A 27,328-nucleotide genomic window follows, 5' to 3' on the forward strand; every position below is an offset into this window, starting at 1 on the left:
AAACAGGAGGAGAAAAAGTGGATCAAAAAAAAAGAGTTACCTGGTTTTTAGTGAGTTTTTCCTTACCTTCGCGTGGGGTATGTCTTATTTTACATTACATTTTTGATTTCATGGTGTTTTTTTTGTTTTGTTCTTGATTTATTGTGATGTTTCTTCTTGCCTTGTTTAATTAATGGATGAAGCTTATCAAAAGTTGCATAAGGCTTGTTTATATCTTTTGAACATCTCCTCCTAAACAGTAAGTCAGATTGCTACAGCATTATGTGGGGTGTCGTGAGAGTCGGCCAATGTTAAATAATAATAATAATATCAGATGCTTCCTCCGACACATAGGAGACAGCCAGCAGCATCTTTTCACCTGCCAGCGTGGACTCTCATTGGTGAGGTGTAACTTGTGGGAGGTCACACTGCCCTCGCCATCTCCCTCACTTGCTGTGCAGGCACCCTGTCCGACCTGTAGGAGTCGCTGTTTACAATGACCAGAATACCACCCCACCGGCTTCCCTCCCGCTGACTCTGCCAATTGAGCCAGTATGACGGCCGGCCAAGCCGGAGGCAATGCTGACAGCCGGATTCGATACCAGTGTCTCTCGCGTTGGTGACGAGCGCTTAGTCCGCTGCGCCACCCAGCCGCCTGTTATATAGTAACTCTTGAAGGCAGTGGTAGGCGGCGGCCTAGAAACCTATTCTACTGGTTTTATGAAGAGGATAATACTTTCAGTTTCATTTCCGTTGGTTTAAAGGTTTCCAGTGAAAGGAAAGCTGTAACAGACGTTGTTTTGAACATAGACCTCTCCTGACGTTGACAAGGTAAGCCGTTTTGACTATCCACAAAAATTTACCATCAGTTAAAACCTGATTCCTGAATTTTCCCCAAGTGGATCAATAAAGGAATATTTGATCTTAACTCACCTTATCTAAACCTTAAACCTACTTATGTTACTTTTGTTTTGTTGTTGTTTTTATTAGTTCGGTTATGGTTCATATTGCTAATTGACAAACAAACCAAACTTTCTAATCTAAACCAAGCCATGTGATCAAGTCTGATCAAGTTCGAGTTTTGTTTCATTTGTCACATATAAGGTACATTACATTACAGTGAAATGCTTGGTTCTGTATGACCCTCCTGAGATTGTGCTTCATACAGCAACACCAAACACTATACAAAAAATATACAATATACAAAACTAAAATGCTAAAATTAGGTGGAGAGCAAATGTGTAGGAATAAATAGATAAAATATGGTGTAATGTTTAAAAAGTGTTTAAAGTGTCTAAAGTGAATTAATTCATGTTTAATGTGAATGTTTAAAAAGTGAGTGTGTGAATATTATTGCAGTGAGTCATTTTGGTAGTTTTGTCCTCATTCCTTTTGGCTGGCTCTTTATCAGGCACTGAGGAGACGTGACCTACAGTACTTTAACTTTGGGTTGCCTGGTGGGGCAGGAGTAATTAAGCGTCTTTTCCTGCTTTTTGTTCAGTTTGCGTTCAGACCTCAAACGTATCTGTGGGTTGTTCCTCGAATCAGGACAAAAGGATATTGAATATTAGACACAGGACAATGAGTTCAAACATCATGTATGGTATTTATTGAATAATCAGAAAGCATAATTACATGAATTATCGGGTGGTCCATGGATCACGACAAGCTTGTTGACAGCAATGCAGTATAGCAGAGTGGCCAAGGAGCTCTCCTTCCCTCTATTCTAGATGGTCTGATATACTGTCCGACCTAGGGTGTCTTCGCTGGCTGACCAATCAAGTGTGAGACACCTGTGTCCTTTCCCATATGATCCAGCTCTGACCAGGTCATAGTTATGTAACCGGAAAATGCACAGGCATCCCTCCCGGACCGGCCAGCCACCTTTCTGGAGATAAGGGGGCCCATCTAACCTTGGCCTAAAAGCCTCTCATTGTAAAAGGCAATCATAGTGTTCTCAAATGTTTATGATACTGATTGTACTGTAATCCTATTTATCAATGACTTTTAACTTAATCAATGTTCCTAATTAACTAATATATTTATATATGATATAAGCCTAAAGTCTGACGTTAATTTCCGACATATCGCTCCAGAGTTCACTTGGAGGCGGACTGACACCACCCCGAACAGGCGTGCAGATTTGAGTTAGACTACTGCCCAAACGAGCCGCACCCCAGAATGAATGTGAAGGCTGCTGGTTTTTCGGTCACTAGCAAATAATAGGGATTGAAAACTTGATTGATTGAAAACTTTATTAACAGATTGCAGAATGGGTACAGTACGGCTCAATACAAAACAACTGCAGAGAGGATGCAGACCAGAGAAAGACTTTCGTCTTGTTTACATCAGGGTCCCCCATTTTCAATTTATCAAGAGTTGAAAGTTGAAAGTTTAAAGGGACTCTTTAAGTTATTCATAAATAATATACACAGTAGATATAATAGATATACACAGTATATGGTAGATCTACATAGTATATGTAGTAGATATACACAGTAGATCGGTAAAGGTCGGTGGGACAAAATAAAGCAAATAATTAGAATAGGAATATCTCCATGTCTTACTTTGAACAGCTATACTCCTACTTTGACCTTGTTCTGGTTAAGGTCACCTGAACATGCTGTTTACATGGCAATCTCTTATTCAGAGAAATATATCCACAGGGGTAATATCAGAATATTGCAAGTCCAATGTAGTCAATGTCAGAAAGTGTGGGTACCCCTGATTTGGATCATTATAGCTGACGCTTCTTTTAACCAAAGTGACTTACAAAGTGTGCACAACAAGTCAGCAGGCGGGGACCGAGAATAGGCAACTTCTCTTTGATGACCCTCCCGGAGCTCGGATAGGAGTAGGTCTGAGGCGGCCAGAAGATGGTAGATGGGTGTGTAGTTAGAGACCATTAACCGGAGGTACTGTAGGCAGGAGCCGTTCCCTTCGCTGCACGATATGCCAGGTCGAGGGCCTTGAAGCGGATTCGAGCGGCCATGGGGAGCCAGTGCAGGTCCCTGAGAAGTGGGGTGACATGGGCCGACTTCGGTAGGTTTGGGATCAGGCGGGCCGCTGCGTTCTGAATGAGTTCAAGAGGCTTGGTGGCAGTGGTCGGAAGGCCAGCAAGCAGTGCGTTGCAGTAGTCGAGGCGGGAGATGACTGTTGATTGGACGAGGAGTTGGGTGGCTTCTTTTGTCAGGAAGGGGCGGATCCTTCTGAGGTTGCTCAGGAGGAATATGCAGGCCGAGATCCGCTCAGAGACGTGGATATCTGAGGGAGGGAAGGAGAGGAAGAGTTGATATCATCGGCATAGCTGTTGTGTGCGACTGACACGTTTCTAGTCTGACTGGTTATTGCTGGTTATCTTACTGGATTATGGTGATGACACAGTAGGAGAAGAATGAAAAGAATGCTTTTATGGAAAAGGTTTTTGATTTAGTTCCGCCTGCATGACCCACATACTTTCTTAACCACAGGTTGGTTCTGGATTCTCGTCACACCCTGATACTGCCACTAGGCCTTGTAACTAGGAGTTCTGACAATTTGCTGTCGTGGCCCCTAGCTTAGTAATACTGAGAACCCATGTTTGTATTTTGTCTCCTGTCAAATAGCACTGTAGTATAACGTTAAAGTGAGCAAGCAGCCTAAACACTGGTGCCAGTGCCTTTTGGGTAAACTGAAACGTCTTCCAATTTGTGACATATCAGATAAAGACGCATAAAAACCAACAACACATCAGATGAAGACACATAAAAACAAAAAACAGCAGACAAAGAAACATGAAAACAAACAAACAACAAAAGGGGGAACTATTTTTTATTTTTATTTATAGACAATGTGCATTTACACATTGTCACATGAAAACATGTTTGCACCAGATTTAGCAGAAGCTAATTTCCATCTGTAGTCTATACAAAACATGAAATACAAACAGTGCCAGAGTTCAAAATATTTATACACGTAAAATGCCACACAACATGCACAGGACACACAGTAGACGGGTCAATATACAGTATGGTTGAACCAGTAGAATAGGTTTCTAGGCCGCCGCCTACCACTGCCTTCAAGAGTTACTATATAACAGGCGGCTGGGTGGCGCAGTGGACTAAGCGCTCGTCACCAACGCGAGAGACACTGGTATCGAATCAGACTGTCACCGTTGCCTCCGGCTTGGCCGGCCGTCATACTGGCTCAATTGGCAGAGTCAGCGGGAGGGAAGCCGGTGGGGTGGTATTCTGGTCGTTGTAAACAGCGACTCCTACAGGTCAGACAGGGCGCCTGCACAGCGAGGGAGGGAGATGGCGAGGGTAGTGTGACCTCCCACACGTTACACCTCACCAATGAGAGTCCGCGCTGGCAGGTGAAAAGATGCTGCTGGTTGTCTCCTATGTCTCGGAGGAGGCATCTGATAGACTTCAGGGCTCCCTAGACCGACCAGTGGGGGGCATAATGCGAGCCACGACCAGGAAGGGGAGGGGGGAATTGGCATAATGACTAAATTGGGATGGGAGAAAAAACACAGAAAAACAGGAGGAGAAAAAGTGGACCAAAAAAAAAGAATTACCTGGTTTTTAGTGAGTTTTTCCTTACCTTCGTGTGGGGTATGTCTTATTTTACATTACATTTTTGATTTCATGGTGCTTTTTTTGTTTTGTTCTTGATTTATTGTGATGTTTCTTCTTGCCTTGTTTAATTAATGGATGAAGCTTATCAAAAGTTGCATAAGGCTTGTTTATATCTTTTGAACATCTCCTCCTAAACAGTAAGTCCGATTGCTACAGCATTATGTGGGGTGTCGTGAGAGTCGGCCAATGTTAAATAATAATAATATCAGATGCTTCCTCCGACACATAGGAGACAGCCAGCAGCATCTTTTCACCTGCCAGCGCGGACTCTCATTGGTGAGGTGTAACGTGTGGGAGGTCACACTGCCCTCGCCATCTCCCTCCCTCGCTGTGCAGGCGCCCTGTCCGACCTGTAGGAGTCACTGTTTACAACGACCAGAATACCACCCCACCGGCTTCCCTCCCGCTGACTCTGCCAATTGAGCCAGTATGACGGCCGGCCAAGCCGGAGGCAATGCTGACAGCCGGATTCGATACCAGTGTCTCTCGCGTTGGTGACGAGCGCTTAGTCCGCTGCGCCACCCAGCCGCCTGTTATACAGTATAGTAACTCTTGAAGGCAGTGGTAGGCGGCGGCCTAGAAACCTATTCTACTGGTTTTATGAAGAGGATAATACTTTCAGTTTCATTTCCGTTGGTTGAAAGGTTTCCAGTGAAAGGAAAGCTGTAACAGACGTTGTTTTGAACATAGACCTCTCCTGACGTTGACAAGGTAAGCCGTTTTGACTATCCACAAAAATTTACCATCAGTTAAACCTGATTCCTGAATTTTCCCCAAGGGGATCAATAAAGGAATATTTGATCTTAACTCACCTTATCTAAACCTTAAACCTACTTATGTTACTTTTGTTTTGTTGTTGTTTTTATTAGTTCGGTTATGGTTCATATTGCTAATTGACAAACAAACCAAACTTTCTAATCTAAACCAAGCCATGTGATCAAGTCTGATCAAGTTCGAGTTTTGTTTCATTTGTCACATATAAGGTACATTACATTACAGTAAAATGCTTGGTTCTGTATGACCCTACTGAGATTGTGCTTCATACAGCAACACCAAACACTATACAAAATATACAATATACAAAACTAAAATGCTAAAATTAGGTGGAGAGCAAATGTGTAGGAATAAATAGATAAAATATGGTGTAATGTTTAAAAAGTGTTTAAAGTGTCTAAAGTGAATTAATTCATGTTTAATGTGAATGTTTAAAGTGAGTGTGTGAATATTATTGCAGTGAGTCATTTTGGTAGTTTTGTCCTCATTCCTTTTGGCTGGCTCTTTATCAGGCACTGAGGAGACGTGACCTACAGTACTTTAACTTTGGGTTGCCTGGTGGGGCAGGAGTAATTAAGCGTCTTTTCCTGCTTTTTGTTCAGTTTGCGTTCAGACCTCAAACGTATCGCTCCAGAGTTCACTTGGAGGCGGACTGACACCACCCTGAATAAGAGGGATTGAAAACTTGATTGATTGAAAACTTTATTAACAGATTGCAGAATGGGTACAATACAGTACGGCTCAATACAAAACAACTGCAGAGAGGATGCAGACCAGAGAAAGACTTTAGTCTTGTTTACATCAGGGTCCCCCATTTTCAATTCATCAAGAGTTGAAAGTTGAAAGTTTAAAGGGACTCTTTAAGTTATTCATAAAGAATATGTTATGGTTTGTAACCGACCCCAATCGCACAACACAAGACAGGTATGAGAGTAAGCCAAAACAGGGCAAATATTTATTATAGAACAAAAAGCGGCACAGTCCCTTTAAGGGAAAACACAACACTAGAGTCAAGGAATTATGGAAAATGCGGCACTGTGCCTTTAAGAGGCAAACAGGCTAAGGGACTAAGGCTAAGGGCCAGGGCTAAGGACCAGGGCTAAGTGTCAGGGCCAGGACCAGGGGCACTGGAGAGGGGGACAGGGACAGTGGCCCGGAGAGGCGGGCTGGAGACAGGGACAGAGAACAGGGTTAAGGCCTTGGACAGGGCGAGGGCCAGAGCTGCTTACAGGGATGAGGACAGGGTTCCGACGGCGGAGGCCTGGCACGGGGACAGGGGCCCGACGGCGGAGGCCTGGCACGGGAACAGGGGCCCGACGGCGGAGGCCTGGCACGGGGACAGGGGCCCGACAGCGGGGGCCGGGCACGGAGACAGGGGCCCGACGGCGGAGGCCTGGTACGGAGACAGGGGCCCGACAGCGGAGGCCGGGGGGAAGAGGCGCCATCCTCCCGTGGAAATAGGGAGCGATGACGCGCCGGCTTGACGTCTGGAGTAGGAACACCACTCCAGGCCTGGCACGGAGATCCTCCTCGGATGCTGCAGACGGGCAGCGCAGAACACAGGGGTCCCAGGGGACCAGGGCGAAGAGACGCATCCTCCCGTGGAAATAGGGAGCGATGCGCGCCGGCTTGACGTCTGGAGTGGGAACACTGGAAAACCTCCCGTAGAGAATTAGAGAGCGAAGACGGTGTCCGACTCCAGGCAAACGGCGACAGGTGGTGATGGCTGGCACGTCGTCTCACGCCGGAGACGCGGCAGGAGATGGTAACGTACAGGATGGTAACCGTACAGAACTCCATGAACACAGAGTGAACATAGATACAGATACAGATCGAACAAAGAGTCCAGAACACAGAACGACCCGACGAGGACTGGAGGGGAGCCTGCAACCTAAGTACTCTGCCGAGCAGATTGCAAACTCCCAACAGGTGCGTGAAGGTAGAGGAACAGAATGTCCAAGGGTGGGGGCTGGTGAAGAGAGTAGGACACAGGGAAAAGTTCTCGCAAGGGTGGGGGCTGGTGAAGTGAGGAGACAGGGAAAAAGGTCCAGGGAACAGGCAAATCCTCACAGAATATACACAGTAGATATAATAGATATACACAGTATATGGTAGATCTACATAGTATATGTATAGATATACACAGTAGATCGGTAAAGGTCGGTGGGACAAAATAAAGCAAATAATTAGAATAGGAATGTCTCCATGTCTTACTTTGAACAGCTATACTCCTACTTTGACCTTGTTCTGGTTAAGGTCACCTGAACATGCTGTTTACATGGCAATCTCTTATTCAGAGTAATATATCCACAGGGGTAATATCAGAATATTGCAAGTCCAATGTAGTCAATGTGGGTACCCCTGATTTGGATCATTATAGCTGACGCTTCTTTTAACCTCTGGAAGCTAATAGTCAGTGGCATTATTTATCTAGCAGTGCCAAGCTTGAGTGCTACATTCTGATAGTAGTATAGACATATTTAGCATAGTAGATACTAGTAGTATAGACATAATTAGCATAGTAGATAGTAGTACAGACATAGTACATTTACATTTACATTTAGTCATTTAGCTGACGCTTTTATCCAAAGTGACTTACAAGTTCTGTACGACAAGTCATCAGGAAGGGCACAACTCTATCAGCTGAGTAACAATGTTCATCAAAGTGTTGAGTGCTACAGTGTAGGTTAGTTTATTAGGACAAGTGCATGACAGTAAGGTTAGTTAGGGTTAGATATCTTTTTTTATAATTTTTTTTTAGATAATGGTTGATGAAGTGCGTCTTTAGTCGACGGCGAAAGATTGGACGTGTTTCGGCTGTCCTAACTGGGGTGGGTAGTTCATTCCACCATTGTGGGGCAAGGACTGAGAATAGGCGGCTTCTCCTTGATGACCCTCGGATAGGAGTAGGTCTGAGGCGGCCAGAAGATGCAGAGCGTAGGGGTCTTGAGGGTGTGTAGTTAGAGACCATTGACCGGAGGTAGGCGGGAGCCGTTCCCTTTGCCGCACGGTATGCTAGGTCGATAGTATAGACATATTAGCATAGTAAATAGTAATATAGACATATTAGATAGGAGTATAGACATATTCGCATAGTAGATAGGAGTACAGACATAGTAGATAGTAGTATAGTAATATAGACATATTAGCATAGTAAATAGTAATATAGACATATTAGCATAGTAGATAGTAGTATAGACATATTAGCATAGTAGATAGTAGTATAGACATATTAGCATAGTAGATAGTAGTATAGACATAGTAGATAGTAGTATAGACATATTAGCATAGTAGGTAGTAATATAGACATAGTAGGTAGTAGTATAGACATATTAGCATAGTAGGTATACTATATACATAGTAGAATAGTAGTATAGACCTAAGTAATTATAAGATATTATAATAATATTATTAGCATAGTAGGTAGTAGTACAGGCATAGTACATAGTCACTGAGAAGAAATCAAATGCTTTATTGAGTGGTTGATTGATGTTTACATCTTTGTTTTATTCTATTCAACCCTAGGTATTGCAGTCCACAGTATAATGGCCGGTGTCACAATTGGAGAAGGCGCTCAGGGGAAAGTGCGGAAGGAGCTGTTTCGTGGAGAATGGGCTGCTGTGAAGAGGGTCCCCAGAGGCACCACTACTGAGCGAGACATCGACAGAGAGTATCGCATATTCATGTGAGTATGAATAACAGCCAATGTGTCTGTTAGCTAAAGGACCCTTCTTCAAAAGGGGCATAATGGCCAAGGTCAACAAATATCTAAGGGTGGTGGGAAAAAGTACACAATTCCTTGAAATACCCTGGTGTGATAGGTCAAAGGTCAAATTACATTCAAAATCCAATTAGGCTACATTCAGACTGCAGGCAAACGTGTTGTTGAACAGTGGGCCTCATTCACCAATACTCTTATTATTTTTCTTGTATTCTTTCTTAACCGTCTGTTAAGAGAAAAATAAGAAAAGCCACCGCTGCATTCATCAACCCGTTCTTAACGTCCAAATCTGTTCTTACCCAGGTGTGTTGAATCCCACTCATTCTTAAACTCAAATGTGCATTCGCGCTCAATTCATTTGCATACAGACAAATTATAATACGAGAGCTGTGTGCAAAACATGGGTTTACGCTGCATGAGTGGATCCCTGTATCCAACAGGTAGCGCTGGAGCGCTTTGCGACGGATCAAAGTGTATTGTGTCAGATTCAAATGTATTGCCATCATATAGCACCTATAGCTATATAGTGGAATAGACTGTATTAATATTCCTTATACAACGGCATGCAAATTTCTCGATTCTGATTGGCTGAAACAGTCCATTTACACGTATGTATAGGGCACAATCCACGCTCCTGGTCCCAGGACCCGCCCACAACCGAATCACATCACTCCGCCGTGCGGATTCTTCAGAAAAAACAAGATGGCGGACAATAATCTTTAACAAATGGATATGTTGATAGCGTCATAACGACTAAATATAAAGCGATTCTGTCACGCCGAATGTCTTAGTCCTTTAAACAATGTTGGATGATGTAATTGATGGGTCATGAGTCATTGTAGAACAAAAGAAAAATCGCGGATTGATTGATTGATTATTTGCAATTTTATTTTAAATTTCTTCTTCCTTCCCCCTGACTGCAGAGCTCACTCTCACACTGTCTGGCAGACTTGATTGATTGATTGATTGATTGAAAACTTTATTAACAGATTGCAGAATGGGTACAGTACAGTACAGCTCAATACATACAATTGTTAAGGGGATGCAGACCAGAGAAAGACTTTCGTCTTGTTTACATCAGGGTCCCCCATTTTCAATTCATCGTAACATATGTGACATACATGACATACCGATAGACAGTACTGCTACATCTATACATTTATGACATACCAGATTTGCAATTACAGTACTGTTTGTGATACAAAAAGAGTCCAGAAAGAAAAGAGTATATACATTAGACGTAGAAACTGTACATTGGACACACACACACACACACACACACACACACACACACACACACACACACACACACACACACACACACACACACACACACACACACACACACACACACACACACACACACACTCCTGTCTGCAACGGCGGAGGAGAGTCAGACTGAGAGAGAGCTGGGTGTTGCGATGTTTTAAGTGAACATGGCCCATTGAATTGATTGGTTGATTGCTAATTTTATTACTGTACGCCTGGTTTCCAACTGGTTAAGTTTAGGCCCTCTAAAGTAGGTTTAAAAAAATAAATAAAAAAATAGGGCGAAGAAAACTTTTTTTTCCCTATAGGGCAAAGAAAACCTTTTAATTTGTTTTACCTACTTTCTATAGAAGCATCTAAGAATGAAGTTATATAGAAAGTAGGTCTGCATCCCCTTAACAATTGTGTGTATTGAGCCGTACTGTATTGTACCCATTCTGCATCTGGTAATAAAATGTTCAATCAATCATTCCAATAATACACAGTTGGATGTGTTAGTTTGTTGGATCCGTTGGATGCACTTCCGAGCTGCTTCCACATGGAGGCAACTTCTCTCTATCATTCCAATAACACACAGTTGGATGTGTTAGTTGGTTGGATGCACTTCCGAGCTGCTTCCACATGGAGGCAACTTCTCTCAATCATTCCAATAACACACAGTTGGATGTGTTAGTTGGTTGGATGCACTTTCGAGCTGCTTCCACATGGAGGCAACTTGTCTTTTTTGTTGTTGTGGGAACTACTTTTTCTGGCGGATGGTTTTTTCAATAAATCTTCGATTAATGTGTGTTTATTGTATAGCAATAAGGTTGGATGAATGTGGCAGTTGTATAAAAGCATTACACCACTTGCAGTCGTGATTTGTGAACAATAAACCATGCCTAGGGGGGTCTAACGACCCTCGGCTGCGCCTCGGGCCTAACGACCACCCCTAGGCATGGTTTATTGTTCACAAACCACTCCTGCGCGTGATGTAATGCTTAAATATTTATACCGTCTAGTTGCTCGCTCCTGGCCACAGCGCTCGCACACACACACACACACACACACACACACACACACACACACACACACACACACACACACACACACACACACACACACACACACACACACACACACACACACACACACACACACACTCCTGTCTGCAACGGCGGAGGAGAGTCAGACTGAGAGAGAGCTGGGTGTTGCGGGACCTGTCAAAACGCGGACCTGTGTGTAAAAGCCTCACAGAAAATACGACAACAGTTGTCACTTGCAAGAAGATACAAGAAAAATGAAAATACTGAAGCAGAAGAGGAAATGCCTTCACAAAGTGCATCGATGCGTAAGCTGTCACTTGGAAAGCAGGAGTGTTTGGACAGCAGGGCAGTGGCTGATAGTGGGTGATAGTTCATCTAGCGGGTTTTGAATTAACTGATCGGTGGGTTGATATGTCCTAATTGTGCAGGGACAGGGCTTCAAATTATAATTGATCCGCAAAATCAGGGGTTTTGGATAAATATGCCTTGTTTTATAAATATGTACAGTATACAGAAACAATTCCGTTGCTTTTGTTGGTAATATTCATTAATTTCATTGATAACAGGGAGACACACACATTGGGGCTGAATAACAGCGCCACGCGACCTCTGGGGGGAGGTGTCAGACGCAGTCCTCACAACAGTACCCCCCCTCTCACGGGAGACACCGGGCGACCTCCCCACGGCCTCAGGATTCTGCCGATAGAACTCCAGGAGAGCTGGATCGGCCAAAGTATGAGGAGGGAACCCAACTGCGATCCTCCGGGCTGGACCCCTCCCAGTCCACCAGGTACTGGAAGCCTCGACCCCGACGACGGACGTCCAACAGCTTCCTCAACGTCTAGACCGGGTCGCCATCTTGTAGGACCCGCGGAGGCGGGGTGCAGCAACAGGGGCAGACAGGCCGCTCTCCAACACAGGCTTGAGCAGGGAGACATGAAACACGGGATGGACCTTGAGGGGGGGGGGGTAATATCAGACGTACCGCGGAGGGGTTGATGATCCGATCCACTTCAAACGGTCCCACGTTACGAGGCGCCAGCTTCCGGCACAGGACTTGAAGCGGCAAATCCTTCGCCAACAGCCAGACGCGCTGGCCCGGGTGGTAGACAGGAGCTGGGATTCGTCTGCGGTTAGCGCTCCGCTGGGCCTGCTCCGTAGCCTTGACCAGAGCACTGCGAGCAGTCTCCCACACACGGAGACAACGCTGGAGATGGGCGTGAGCTGACAGCACGGCAATCTCCAACTCCTGAGAGGAAAACATAGGAGGCTGGTAGCCCAACGAGCACTCAAAAGGGGACATACCCGTAGCTGCGCTGGTCATGGAGTTGAGGGAGTGGATTACTCCAGGATGCTGGATTGTTCGTGGTGACGCAGCGGAGGGCAGTCTCTAGAGACACTGGTTGGCTCGCTCGGCTTGTCCATTCGTCTGAGGGTGGTAACCGGGGGACAAACTGAACTGAAACAGTCCACAATAGTTCGGATAACAGTCTTACCCAGGAAGTCCGGAAGCCCAGTAACAAAATCCAGTGCAATGTGGGACCATGGACGGGTGGGCACAGGTAACGGACATAGGAGGCCTTACTGTGGTCACACACCGGACAGGCAGCCACGAACTCCCTAATGTCTCTCTCCATGGTTGGCCACCAGAAACTCCACCGCAGGAAGGATAGAGTTCTCCCGATGTGGTGTGACCCCATTCAATTACCTACGAACAAACCAGGTCGGGGAGAAACAGTCGGTTAGGGGGTCCGTTACCAGGGTCTGGGTGAGCGTGTTGGGCGGTTCGGACCCTGTTCTCCAGCGCCCACGTTACCACACCTATCACCTGGGAGGGAGGAAGGATAGTGTCGGAACCCTCCTCAGCGGGGTTCTCCGGAAATAACCTACAGTGTGTCGGCCTTAGCGTTCCGCGACCGCGGGCGATAGGTAAGGGTAAAATTTAAACGGCTGAAAAACAGAGCCCAACACGCCTGCCGAGAGTTTACTCTCCGGGTGGACTTAACGTAGGTGAGGTTCTTGTGGTCTGACCACACCAAAAATGGATCTCTGGCCCCCTCGAGCCAGTGTCTCCACTCCTCTAAAGCGGCATGAACCGCCAGCAGCTCTCGGTTACCGATATCGTAGTTTCGCTCTGCCGGGGTAAACGTACAAGATAGGTAATCGTTGGGAGAGGACGGCTCCGACCCCGGTATCCGACGCATCTACCTCCACAATGAAGGAACGGGTCGGATCAGGATGAGCTAGCACAGGTGCCGTGGCGAACAACCTCTTAAGGGCTGTAAAAGCGGCTTGAGTCCAAACAAAAGGTCGGAGCGTAGAGGTGAGCACGGTCAGGGGCGCGGCCACCCGACTAAAACCCTTAATATACCGGCGGTAAAAACCTGCAAACCCCAAAAATCTCTGCATCTGGGTGCGGGAAATTGGTTGGGGCCACTCCTCCACCGCCTGTATCTTACGGGGATCAGCGCGCACCTGACCTCGCTCCACAATATGACCCAAATACTCCACAGAGGCGGTGTGGAAACTGCACTTCTCGGCCTTAACAAAGAGCTTATTCTCCTGGAGGCGCTGGGGATGTTGGGGATGCTCGGCCGTGGTACGGGAGAACACGAGTATATCGGCGAGGTACACGACGACGAACGCGTTGATCATGTCGCGTAAGACATGGTTAACCAACGCCTGGAACACTGCGGGGGCATTAGTGAGTCCAAAAGGCATTACCAAATACCAAATACTCAAAATGCCCCAGGTCGGTACGAAACGCAGTCTTCCACTCGTCGCCCTCCCGAACGCGGACGAGGTGATAAGCATTACGGAGGTCAAGCTTGGTGAAAACTGTGGCATGGGTAAGCGGCTCAAAAGTAGAGCTCATTAGAGGTAAAGGATAACTATTCCTCACCGTGATAGCGTTCAACGGTCGGAAATCTATGCAAGGGCGGAGCCCTCCGTCCTTCTTCTTCACGAATAAAAAACCTGCTGCCACAGGGGAGGAAGAAGGACGGATGAGCCCCGACGCCACAGACTCACAGATATAGGTATATAGATATAACCCTAACCCTAAAGAAAATAATGATTAAAATCATGAAAATAAATAAATGCACAAACCTCTTGGAGGCCTCATCCATCCTTTTATCATCTTACTTATGAATCATTCAAATGTTAAACTGTACAGGCTGTGTATTCAAAAAACTTGTTTAACATGGGAGTCAACCTGTTCATTCCTCTGACTAGGGCGGAAGGTGTATAAAATGCGTAGTGATTTTTGAAAAAAATACATGGATTATGGTCATTTGACTCAAAGATGTGATACTGAGCTACTTTCCTGGCATATATACTGTACATAAAATTTAGCCAACGCTATCCACAAACACGTGAAAAAAAGGCTATTTGACGAGAATTGCGACAAGGGTGACTGGAGGGTTAAGATGGTTCCTTTCTCTTTGTGGTCTGTGGGACAGGAGGGCACAGCATCCCAACGTAGTGAAGTTTTTGTGCGAGCCGACTCTGGAGGATCGTTTCTGGGTCATTAGGATGGAGTTCATACAAGGAAAAGACCTTGCAACCCTCAACAAAAGAATGGACTTAAGGAATAAGGTAAACACACCACAAAGACTGAAACTAGCTGACTACTTGCTACAGTACATGTTAATTGATCATAACTACTTTCTACATGTTCATTTCTCATGACTACTTGCTACATGTTAATTGATCATAACTACTTTCTACATGTTCATTTCTCATGACTACTTGCTACATGTTAATTGATCATAACTACTTTCTACATGTTAATTTCTCATGACTACTTGCTACATGTTCATTTCGCATGACTACTTGCCAGAAATGCTTGAATAAATGAAATCATAGTTATCTATATTATAGATAATATATATTATATTATATATTATAGAGCGCTGACCTTTCCACTGCAGCCACAGATCATTCACATTTGCTGTGCATCTTCATGACCCCCAGAGGAAGAACCCTATTGATTTTTGGTGACCCCATGACCTTTGGTCGACTGAATTTCAGAAAATACAATAGAGTTTCAGGAACTCGTTTTTGACAAATATGAAGTTTAGAGTAATTTCACCTCATGGTGGCGCTATTCCCACAAAGACAAAATTATCTGCCCTTTACCCGAGCATGATGCAATTTGTAATTTGTTGTTACTTTGTGATATGCTACGTTGTCTCCAATATGGCTGCCATTTAGATTTAAAAAACATCACCAAACAAACATGAATATGATGACACAAGCTTTTCAAAAGCCACAGCCTGTGCATCTGGCAACCCATTACAATTATCAAGGGTCTCCAAATTTTCCACCCAACTTGACAACACATCATCAGGCTCACGAATCGCATCGTCCACAGACTCACACAAAATCATCTCCATTGTACCAGTCAGGACACATCCCGCTGTGGTCAATAGGATCTCCAACCAAATCCTCGCCACGGCGGGGCACCCACTACTTCTCCATCAATGTTTAATCCTGAACAACGTGAGCACTGGCCACACTCCTCACCTCACCAGCTGACAGTAAGGCCCCCGAACAGCTCCTCCAAGGGTGGATCAGCTATTCGTGCATCCCGCAGCTCGCCGTGAGACACAGACAAAAGGCACATCAAATACAAACTCCAAAGTATTTTCAACCACCTCCTCCATACCTTTAGCCTCATTCCGACTCATTGCCGTCGTGATCGTGCACGCGGGCCGCAGGGATAATGTCGTGAAAGCGCACCGCACTTTCATCAGAACGTTCTGAGCTTGCAGGGGAGAGAGAGACTACCGGGGGTGGTGGGTGACACATTAGTGCACTGCAAACACGACTGCCAGCCAAGTCGTCACCCAAGATAATGTCCACTCCTTCCACGTCAGTTTTCTCTGAAAATGGCAAAACAGACTTCAAAACATGTGAACACCTGTGACTCTCACACTAGCCCCAATTTGGCAGCTTCGGAATACATTTTTGCCAGCTCTGTCATATGCCACAAACGCTCCACTTCCAAAATCCATATCCATTTTATGCTTTTCCATATCCATTTTATGCTGTAACAAAAGCAACTCTTTCTGCTGCTCAAAGTTCCTTGTCGGAACCGCACACCACACACCGGCCATATCAGCCTATAGCTCAGCAGATAAACACAAAACAATATATATAAATATTAGTGCTGTCAGGCGATTAAAAATAAAAATCGAATTCATTACAGGATTTGTAATTAATTAATTAATCGAATTAATCGCATTTTAATCGCATAACCATTTTATGCCTGATATTCTATATTCTATAATCATATTTCAAATTGCATGTGTCCGGATGGCAGAATTCAGTGCTGTATCTACAAAACCTTCTGTTTAATCATCTTCCATCTATAAATTTGCTTAGATCTTTCAGGTCTGGTCAATTTGAGCATGGCGTTTGTAACTGAGGGGTACAATTCCCTGACTGTATTGAATAAGTATGGTATCATTAAACCACTACTGCGTTATGTACATTACTACTGGCCATACAGTACACAGGTATATGTGATGAACACTCCCACAATAACACGGCTTCACAAGAAATACTGTTTAGAATATTTATTATTATAGCAACGGTAGGTTACAGAATGATAATTATGAATTGCGCTTGTAAGGCGAAGAATGTGCATGAATAGGTCAAGAGCGTAAAACCATAAGCATATTACGAAGGGGATAATTAATACCACCTGTAGCATAAGAATTATATATGGTACACTAGTAGGTCAGCTGGAGATACTAAGGGGGTTCCCTCCGGTTGTAAGCCAGCAGGGGGGAGGAATGTTCGAATGCAAATCTGGATCAACGGGGAATCAATAAGCTCCAGCTACGGGAGGCGGTACATTACTCCCTTGATCGGCAGACGAAAGCAGCAGCTATAATCCAAGTATGCGCGACAGCATAGGTGAAAGCCAGCCAGCCTCTCCTAGAGACGGGCTCGAGTGATGCTCCTCACGGGTAAATCCCACACAGCAGCGGGTAGACGGTTCTCTGCTCCAGCAGCCACAGTACCAAAGCAATAATCCAGCCGGAAAAGGCTCTGCATTCACCGGTGTAGATTCTCCTGTGCACGGTACTTCACATTAACTAGGTCGAACTTGACGTTATTTCACTAAGCTCTGACACTTTTACTATCCTATTCGCACGCGGTTATAAGTGCTCTATTTAGACGCAAGGTTGCTCACTTCACTTGGTCGTTGACTCGTGATGAAGGCTTTACTAGTAAGGAACGAACGATACGTTGAACGAACGTTTTAGGATAAGACAAGACTACTGCTGTATCCACCTGCGACGTATTTATACGTACAGTGGATAATCTAGTGCCAACCTCATTTCTGTCTCGTATTCCTGCGCAAAACTGGGCATGTTGAGACAAGCCTTGGCGGTGGCTTTGAACTCGGCATTGGGGGTATGGCCGTGGCGCCTAGGGGATCGCTTCCAATAGGAGAACGAATATTATGGTCTGTCCTGTACCAGGTAAAGGGATATTCCGTGTATATGTACAAAGAATATACGAGGGATATCAAACGATATACAAATATTATACATGGGATCTCAGGCAATAAATATATATATTCGGTTTAATCTGACCCTTTGTAACAGCGTTATTCACAAAATGTATTGATATTCTCATTTGTTTCATTACAATTTACTCAAAATAAAATGTTCATTCAATCAATCACATGTCCCTAGAATCAGATACCAAGAACATGCAAATGGACCATATTAAAAAAAAAAGTCTGTAAATGTGTATTCTACATGCTTATGGAATGAATGAGATAAAAAAAAATTATAAAAAAAAAAGAAAAAAATGCAATTAATTTTGAGTAAATTTTCATAACGCGATAATTAGCTGTGTAATTAATTAATCTAATTAACGCGATAAACTGACAGCCCTAATAAATATATATACAAAATTCCAAATCAACAGACAGTGTTGCCAAGTCAATTTGTGCGCACAAAAGGAATACGTGGAAGTCGCTCTCTAAATAGACTGCCTACCAGAAACGAACCTATCATTACTCACCCTAGTCTTCATGTGGATTAGCGGTGGGATTTTAAACACTTGTCTAGTAGCTCGGTTAGGCCCCCAGCAAGCTGGTTACCTACCTGCAGCTCTAGATGTGTACCCGAGACAACTGCTCCAACCGCACACCACTCAAAAATAACAAATCAAAACAACAAAATAGCGAGTCCACGGACTGCGCTACTAATGCCTATGCAGAGCGACTCACACACACGGCCAAATGCACGCACCAGCGGACCACGCAATCACCGCTGATAGTTGACACCTGCTCGCTTATGCAGACTGCAGGGCCAACTCCGCTGAAACACAACCAAACAAAATAGTCAAATCAAACAATCAAATCAAACAATCGCAATTCTGCTCAAAACTGCATCTCCCACTCAAATTACTAATACAAACCAAACAAACAAACTTGTCACAAACCGGCCGTACGCCGATGACAAAGAGGGAGACGCAGACAACCCACTCAACATTCAAAATGTCCAATTTGCACCTGAATCTTCCCCTATCCAAGACATATTCAATTTATTTCAGCCAACAAAAAGTTTCCAGGTTACTTACCACACTGGCAAACCGTCCACCATAGATTTAGTCACTTATCACTATCTGCGGCCTTTGACACGGTCTCCCATTCCATTCTCCTCAACCGCCTCTCTGACCACCTGGGTGTTACTGGGACCGCTCTCACCTGGTTCGAGTCCTACCTCACTGACCGAAAACAGTTCATCTCCATCTGCAACTCCACCTCCACCCCTGCCCCAGTCAACCAACACTACACAGACAAAGAACAAGAATGTACGACAAACAAATGATCGGCGTGACGTCTCAGGAGGAGAGCGCCGCTGCTAACAAAGACCAAGTCAAATCCAAACTCCAAACAAATCTTTGGCGTCTCAGGAGGAGAGCGCCCAGCATCTAAGGTCCGCAAGGCTGAGCATGGGGAGACCCGGCCCAGGTGTCTCGTATTGCTCTGATGAGCGCTCCAGCCACGCCCACCTCCAGCACCTGTCAACAAAGAACATACCGTAAATCCTCTAATAGTGGAAGGTACTCAAATAGAGGACGGGCCTCTTATAATGGCCGGGGGTTTGATACATGCAGACAAATACAGGCCGGCTTCCAATACAAGGTCGCAAAAAAGAAAAAGAAAAAAATTATTTTTCGTGCCGTGATATAGAATGAGATAAACTCTTGCCAATGCAAATTAAGTGCTGTCTCTCTCTACACTGACTACATTAACGTTTCCCTCGCGTTAGCATTAGCGCTAGCATTAGCGTTAGCTAACGTTGTCATAGCCAGATCTGTGGTGTCGGCTGGATGACGTTGGCTTCGTTTGAAAACGTTGGTTAACGTTCGCTATCTATATGGCGTTGGCAGGCGGGGCTGGCGTTGTCCAGTTGACATTACAGATCATGATGGCTATGATAGCGTTAGCTAAAGCTACTGCATGTTATCATAATGCAACTCGATTCGACCAAGGTAGAGTCGAGAAGGTACCACACGCTAAATCGTCCCCGGACCCCGCAACCTATAGACAGTTCCAATTTCAGTGTGTGGATTACGTTAATCCACCACAGTTTCACCCTGACAAAGCAAATACTCATGTGATCTGTATATGTTTATGTCTAAATAAAATCAATCAATCAATCAATCAATCACAATTACAATTGGCCAGTTCGTGAAATGAAGGCCTGCCTCTTATATAAGCTTCTCTCTAATAAAGGCCTGGTGCTCTTTGCAGCTGAGGTAAATACAAGACCCGTCCTATATTAGAGGATTTACGGTAAGCACACACACAGACAGGCGGACAATGGTGACAGAGTGGAGGGGGTCGTAACGATACATCATTGTTGGAATGGAATTTTGGAACCTATGGAACCCGTTCTAGTGACTGGCTGGTAGTTTGCTAAACTGGTAGTTTGGTAAATCTGCATTTTGCTATGATGCCCCTCTAGCTCATGGAATTTAAAGCTTGAGATGCTCCCCTCTGTTGCAGAGTTTAAAACCTTGATGTCAATCAAGTTGTACATGTTTTAATTGATTTGTTATCCTTACTTGTCTCATTGTTATGATCTTATGGCTAACTCGTACACTCGACATGACTGTAAATGAGGGAAACCTCAGTTGCCTTTCGAGTTTAAATAAAGGTTTGAAATTAAATGAAATTCAAAATAATCATTGTTGTTCTACACTTGTGTTCATATAACTAAGATGACCATCATCAATGGAATGTGTAAAGGCCTTGAGCACCTGCACAGCAAAGGTATCGTTCACCAGGACCTAAAACCTGCCAACATTATGGTAAGTAATGATAGTACTGTACGTTTCCATGTAGGGCTATACCTTCAGTATATAGGCTATTTATTTCACTTATCTATCACTGGTAATGCTGTAACGATCCCACCATACAGTAACTCAAAGTGAATATCTACGTTGTACAAATGTCCACAAACATTTGACAATAAGTAAAAACTAGTACTAACGACTACAGTAGTCTATTCTTCTGTGTATTATTAGCCCTCAGTCGGTTCAATCTGAGATTGATCAGTTCACAAACACAAATCAGTATTGTGCTGATTTTGGTGCTAAAGGTGGTGCCATAATCCAATATGGATTCCGGCCTTAAAATAAAGACATTGGACCTCATTCACTAACATTCTCGTAAGTTTCCCCGTAAATAACCTTGTGAGAAGTTTGTAAGAGGAAACCTACAATAGTCCTCCCCCGATTCCTGACAGGAAACCCAAGGTGCTTAACCATTTCATTACCACACTACAGAAGGTTAACCTTCTGTAGTGTGGTAGTGAAAGGGTTAACCTGCTGTCGTGTGGCAGTGAAGGTGGTCAAAATGATCACAGCTGAATGAAGAACGTCACTCATTCTTAACTGAAAGCGTGTTCCCGTACACCTGAATTTGCATACACCCAGCCAGCTCCTTATAGGGCATGAAGGACTGTGTGCAAACAGATTCAACAGTCAATTATATCAGAAGGGAGAGGCTGAGCATTGCACCTCGGTTGTGCTGACCCCCATATTCCACAGGTAGGCCTAGTGCGGAAACAATTTGCGAATGATCAAAATTAGATTAGATTAGATGAAAAAATGTTATGGTTTGTAACCGACCCCAATCGCACAACACAAGACAGGTATGAGAGTAAGCCAAAACAGGGCAAATATTTATTATAGAACAAAAAGGACGTATTTAGTTTCTCTATCTTTCTGTGAACGTCTAGCAAAAAACGGCGTTAAAAAATGGCGGAGAAATTTACATTATAAAAAAGTAACTGTACTTACAGTAGATTTCATTCGCGGTTTGTGAATCACGCCTGGTGGTACTAAATCCAGATTGAACTCTGCCATTGGAAAGGGGAAATTTGGCCCGATCCATAGATGTACGACTAGGCCATAATAAGGTCATTTATAGGCCTGATATTCTATATTCTATAATCATATTTCAAATTGCATGTGTTCGGATGGCAGAATTCAGTACTGTATCTACAAAACCTTCTGTTTAATCATCTTCCCTATATTAATTTGCTTAGATTTATTGTACACGTGGTCTCAAGAAGGTGCTGAATGAGCTCAGTGTCACATTTTTCTTATAGTCTTATTTCTTATGGTCTTATTCACCGTCAAAGATATATATTTTTTTTAAATATATATAGAATTGATATTCTCCTTTGGTTCATTACAATTTACTCAAGCCTAGTAACAGACACAATATTTCTGACACTGGGAATACATTCCCTGAGATCCATAGATGCCCCTAGATACCAAGAACATGCTAATGGACCTTGTAGAAGCAATTTTCCATTTATTTACTGTAGGTATGTATTTTAGGGCTAGAGCTAGAGGTTAAGAACACCGCGCACACCAGTGTGTCTGACTTACGACTGCCTTTCTGCGCTTGTAAATCCTGCTCTTAGCTACGAGCGAATCCCCGAGAAGGAGCCGTTCGAGAATGCCAAAAGTGGGGTTACGATGACATTTGCTCGTAACCTTTCTCATAAGTCTGTTCGTGAATGAGGACCATTGCTTTTTCTGTACAATAGCCATTTTAACAGTAGGCCTAATCATGTGTCCTTTCTAGGTAGAAGTCGGAAGCTTCCGAGCTGTGATTGTCGATTTGGGTTTGGCTAAAATCACTCAAAGTAGTTACGGCCTGTCTTCCGGATTATACGGTGGCACCCCGTACTATCTGGCGCCAGAGGCAAGAGGGTCAATGAGGCAAGATAAGCGGTCAGACGTGTGGGCCATGGGTAAAATCATCGCTGAGCTGCTACTGGAGAAGACGATCCATCCTGACGCCATTTCCCCAGTTTACATCAAGCAGCAACTGAGCAACAGTCCCTACTGCGACATGGTCAGCAGGATGCTGAACAGGGATCCCGCAGCTAGACCAACATGTCAGGTCATCGAGTTGCTTCTCACTCAGATCCCTATGATGTTGAACCGTGATCCCGCAGCTAGACCACTTCATGTCAACGAGTTGTTTCTCCCTCAGATCCCTAGGATGTTGAACCGTGATCCCGCAGCTAGACCACTTCATGTCCCTCCGAATAATATAAATGATGATGCAATGGTCATTGGAATTATGGGAATTGTGGTAATTGCTGTGATTTTTTTTTTATTTTTTTTTTTTAAATACATTCTGGCATACCCCCTAGCTCCGCCCCTGGTCTTCACAGTGAAATTGTAGGGGGCCTTCATGCCTTCGTTGGCCAATAAGCAATGATGGATTTTGTCATAATTCTCCTTTTTAGCCTTGCTTTTATATAAGAAGCCATCTAACGTTATTTTTCCACATTTGATTTGTTCTGTTATTGCTTTTATATTTTACATGTTATGTATTATCACTGATCTTCTTACTTCTTTTAATAAAAACCTTATTTTGGTTTAAAGCATACTGCGTCACAACAACCCTGTATGAAATGTTATATCAAGTTTAATTAATTGATTGATTGATTGATTGAATGTTGCAGATTGTGTCCACAAATGATGCCAATTGATTTTCAAGAATCTGCACACTCTGGAGAACTTTATTGATCGTGACTACGTTGCATGGTTTTTCCTATTCAATGGTAGCACCTACTGTACCCTAAAAAGGGGAATGCCATTTTCTTTTTAATGTTCTTCCCGGGCCGTGCCCTAGAACCAAGCACGTGCACACATAGAGGCCAAGGGGTGCTTGAGCACCTGCCTTTTTGAGCCTCATCAAAAACGTGCCCTTTTTGGAAAACATTTTATTTTTATTTATTTTTCGTTACGCATATAGACTGCCCTTCCAACTGAAAAATGTCAGGATAGAATCAAAATATTAGGTAAAGAGAGAGAGATGCCCCATATTCCATTGCAGTTTGCACGGCCTCCTCAGCGTGCCTCTCCGCGGACCTATATATTTTATGTATAGCGTGGGTGGTGATGATGATGATGATAGAAACCGCATACAGTTGAATGCTGGTATTACACTCATTGAGGGACACGAAGAAGTCAAGTCAGATGGGATTTGGGAATCTCAAATACAAATCGGGATTGGAATAAAAAATGCATTTATATTAAAGGTGTCATGCAGTGCTATTCCTAGCACTATTTGGGCAACTTTACACACTTCCTGTGAGTCTATGTAACACATGTGTAATTTTTATTCCAAAAATAATCATTGTTTTATATTTCTAATCTTGTACTCAAAACCAGCATTTTTCAGCCTCATGAAAGCAGGCTATTATTGGCTTGGCTCCACCCACACTTTGAGTGACAGCCACCCACCAAATAGCTCCGCCCATCTCCCCGTCATTCCATCCAGGTAGAGGTCTGAGGTCTTAGGTTTCAGGTTTTTATTTCGACACGCAAAAACATATACCGATTTTACTAACTAATACAACATGGATGTACATTATGTTTGGGATCCAGAGAGCGACCCACAGTTTGATCCCGAAGAAGAAGAAGAAGGCGATTTGCTACAGCGAGGCTTACATTACATCGTTTCCGATTGGTAAGTTGATTAATTGCACTATTAGTTACTTACTGTTATATAATATAACCAACATGGAGACCACTCCAGCATCAAAAATACCTTGATTGGTGACGTCGTCGGCGGAGAAATGTGCAGTACAAACCCGAGTATTAGACGTTGCGACGGAACTTGGAGGGTCACCAAAAAGGAACTTGTTCCATTGTTGGCGAAGTTCGGCATCAACGGGGAAACTGTGCAAAGACTTCTCGGTAGCTCTACAACCAGGAACATTACATGTTCTGCGGGGTTTGCTGCTCATCGTGAAATTGAGGCGAGTGACGGCAATTTCTGTTTCCAGGTTGTATCGGCTCCAGGTACCAAGAATGGAGGCGGGCATTAGGTAAAACCACACAGCCAATCACATAATCACTATAAACAGCGCCCTGTGACGTGCACCAGGTCGTCAAATCAACATGACCTGATTTACTAGAGGCAAACAGGGGATGGGCTGTAGCTGAGGAATTCGTCAATATAGTATTTAGGCCCAAAAACACATTGATACGAACTCCTATTACTATAATACAATGCTAGAGACTGAAAAATGACATTTATAATGCATAGCCCCTTTAAACAATACAGAATATACAGCACTTCTTGGGGTCTGTAGGGTAAGCACTTATTCCCTCCCCCCTGAACATTTATGGAGATGTATGGGCCTTTTAAGTCAGTGATAAAAGTGTCTTTCAAGGATAAGTGAGCTCCTGCACTGATTATTATAGTTCAATATTCAATATTTGATCACCAAAACCCCCCAAAAAGCATAAAAAGGGGGCCCCCCGCCCGAAAAGGGCCCTTAAAAATCGGTTAATATGTACACACAAGTGTAGTGCCCTTTTCAGACTTTGAGAACCTGCCCCTCTAAAGTCCTGTGCACGTCCCTGCCTATAACAGCAGCACGAGCTTGTTTATCCCAGTTACATCACCGACTGGAGCGCTCTGGAGGGTTCTCTCTCCGATTCCTAGCTTCAGGAGAGAGTTGTGCCGTGTTCACAAATACCGACTGAACTGTCCTCGGGCACAGGAAGAATATCTTAAAATAGGTGGCATTACCCTTTAATTAATTGATGATAATAAACACATCATGCATGTACAATAATAATGATAAATTATCAGATGTTCATCCTAAAACCCACATTTCCAGTCCAGCAGCAGCTCAGTGTTGAAGTTGGTTTATGTGCACATTGTGTTCTGTATCTACAAGAAGGAAAAAAAGACGCTGGAGGTCTGTTGATTGAAATGTTGGTATTATTTCCACAATAAGGTGCAGTGGTTGAAGAAGTGCACTGTTTCTTAACTTAACCTCTTAAGTACACCGGGCGGAGATTTATTTCACGTCACAAATAGATCAATACAGTCCATATTAAGTGATGTTGTATTTCTGTTTCAAATGTAGCCATGTGTTTATATCTCATGGCCGGGTGGAACAAAACTCAATGTTATTGCCATAAAATACAATGTATATTGTTTCTTTACCTTTCTGTGAACGTCTAGGAAAAATCTGGTGATTTTTGGTACTAAATCCAGATTTAACACCGGAATCCGACAGAGGAGATCTTAGCCTTAAAAATGATGTATCACTTGACCATATAAAGCCATTTATAGGCCTGATATTCTATATTCATATTGCATGTGTCTGGATGGCAAAATTATGTACTATAAAAACCCCTGTAAATCACCTGCCCTTTGTTCATTTGCTTAGATATTTAGTACACTTGATCTCAAGAAGGTGCTTTCACTTTTGGTCAATGTTAGCATGGTGTTATTCACTGTCAAAGATGAAAATAATAATAATAATAATTTGGTAATGTCCTTTGGTTCATTACAATTTACTCAAGCAGAGTAACAGACACTGGGAATACATTCCCTGAGGTCCATAGATAGGTGTGCTGTCCTGTCCTCATGCTGCTTGATCAGCGCAGGCGTTTGACACCATCGACCACAAGATCTTAATTGATCGCCTCCAAGATGGAGTTGGCGTTAGTGGCAATGCCCTTTCATGGTTCACCTCATACCTGACAAATAGATCTTTCTCTGTTAATATTGCCAACTGCTCAGCCCCGCTCACCTGCGGGGTCCCGCAAGGTTCCATCCTGGGTCCGATTCTGTTTTCACTGTACATGCTCCCCCTCGGTCTAATCATCCAGAAGCACAAAGTCTCCTTCCATAGCTAACAGATGACAAACAACTCTATCTCCCCCTGAAACCAAATGACCAGTCCAAACTCGACAGTCTCAATTCCTGCCTTGCTGATATTAAGTCCTGGATGGCACTTGATTTCCTCCAGCTTAATGAAAACAAGTGTGAGGGGCCTTTCTCACTCACCATTCGGGGTCGAATCAGCGGCGGGTCGAACCAGAAAAGGGTGTGTCTGTCTGAGTGAGAACGCTCCCCCCCGTCCCCGCCCCCTGCTGATTCGTCCCCGGGGGCGCTGAACCTGGACCGATGAAAATCTTGAATTTTGGGCAGATAAAATCACACAGCAACAACTGGACAATACCCACAAAAACGATATTTATGGGCAATTTGAGAGTTCAGACCTCAACCAAAAACAAGCATGTGGAGCCTCACAGCTCAGTGGATGAAAACATGAAGCCACGTTACAACGCACAGCACTTCCCTGGCTCGCATTTGGCCTGGCAATTTTATTTGCCATGCTATGTCTATACATTGGTTTCTTGTTCGAATGCATTTATTTCTATAGACCAGTGGTGTCGCTAATGTTATCTAGCTACTGATAGCTCCCGATATCATCAGTTTGGTGCTGGCTGGCTAACTAGCGTGAGCTAACGTTAGCTGCTAGCCACAATGCTATACTGTTATACTGGCATATTCCATTCACGTTAGCATGTAAGCTAACAAAATCGCGCCGATGAGACTAAAC

General features: G+C 43.9%; 1 protein-coding gene across 1 annotated transcript; it reads left to right on the plus strand.

Annotated features, from left to right (window-relative positions):
- Window positions 1–739: 739 nt before the first annotated feature.
- Window positions 740–23,290, plus strand: LOC311248011 (serine/threonine-protein kinase pkn3-like). Its single transcript, XM_084338976.1, has 6 exons — window positions 740–810; window positions 5,243–5,309; window positions 8,898–9,057; window positions 14,849–14,984; window positions 20,646–20,735; window positions 22,525–23,290. Exons 3-6 carry the CDS (start codon window positions 8,918–8,920, stop codon window positions 23,131–23,133), a joined length of 975 nt encoding a protein of 324 aa, XP_084195102.1. The 5' UTR covers window positions 740–810; window positions 5,243–5,309; window positions 8,898–8,917; the 3' UTR covers window positions 23,134–23,290.
- The last annotated feature ends 4,038 nt before the right edge of the window (window positions 23,291–27,328 follow it).

Source organism: Notolepis coatsorum, assembly GCF_963971535.1.
Source record: "Notolepis coatsorum genome assembly, contig: SCAFFOLD_895, whole genome shotgun sequence".
Lineage (NCBI taxonomy): Eukaryota > Metazoa > Chordata > Actinopteri > Aulopiformes > Paralepididae > Notolepis > Notolepis coatsorum.

Coding starts and splice junctions, on each gene's coding strand:
- LOC311248011 (XM_084338976.1), top strand. CDS start 8,918: ATGGCCGGTGTCACAATTGGAGAAGGCGCTCAGGGGAAAGTGCGGAAG. Junction 14,985..20,645: donor GAATGGACTTAAGGAATAAG/GTAAACACACCA, acceptor CATATAACTAAG/ATGACCATCATCAATGGAAT. Junction 20,736..22,524: donor TAAAACCTGCCAACATTATG/GTAAGTAATGAT, acceptor TGTCCTTTCTAG/GTAGAAGTCGGAAGCTTCCG.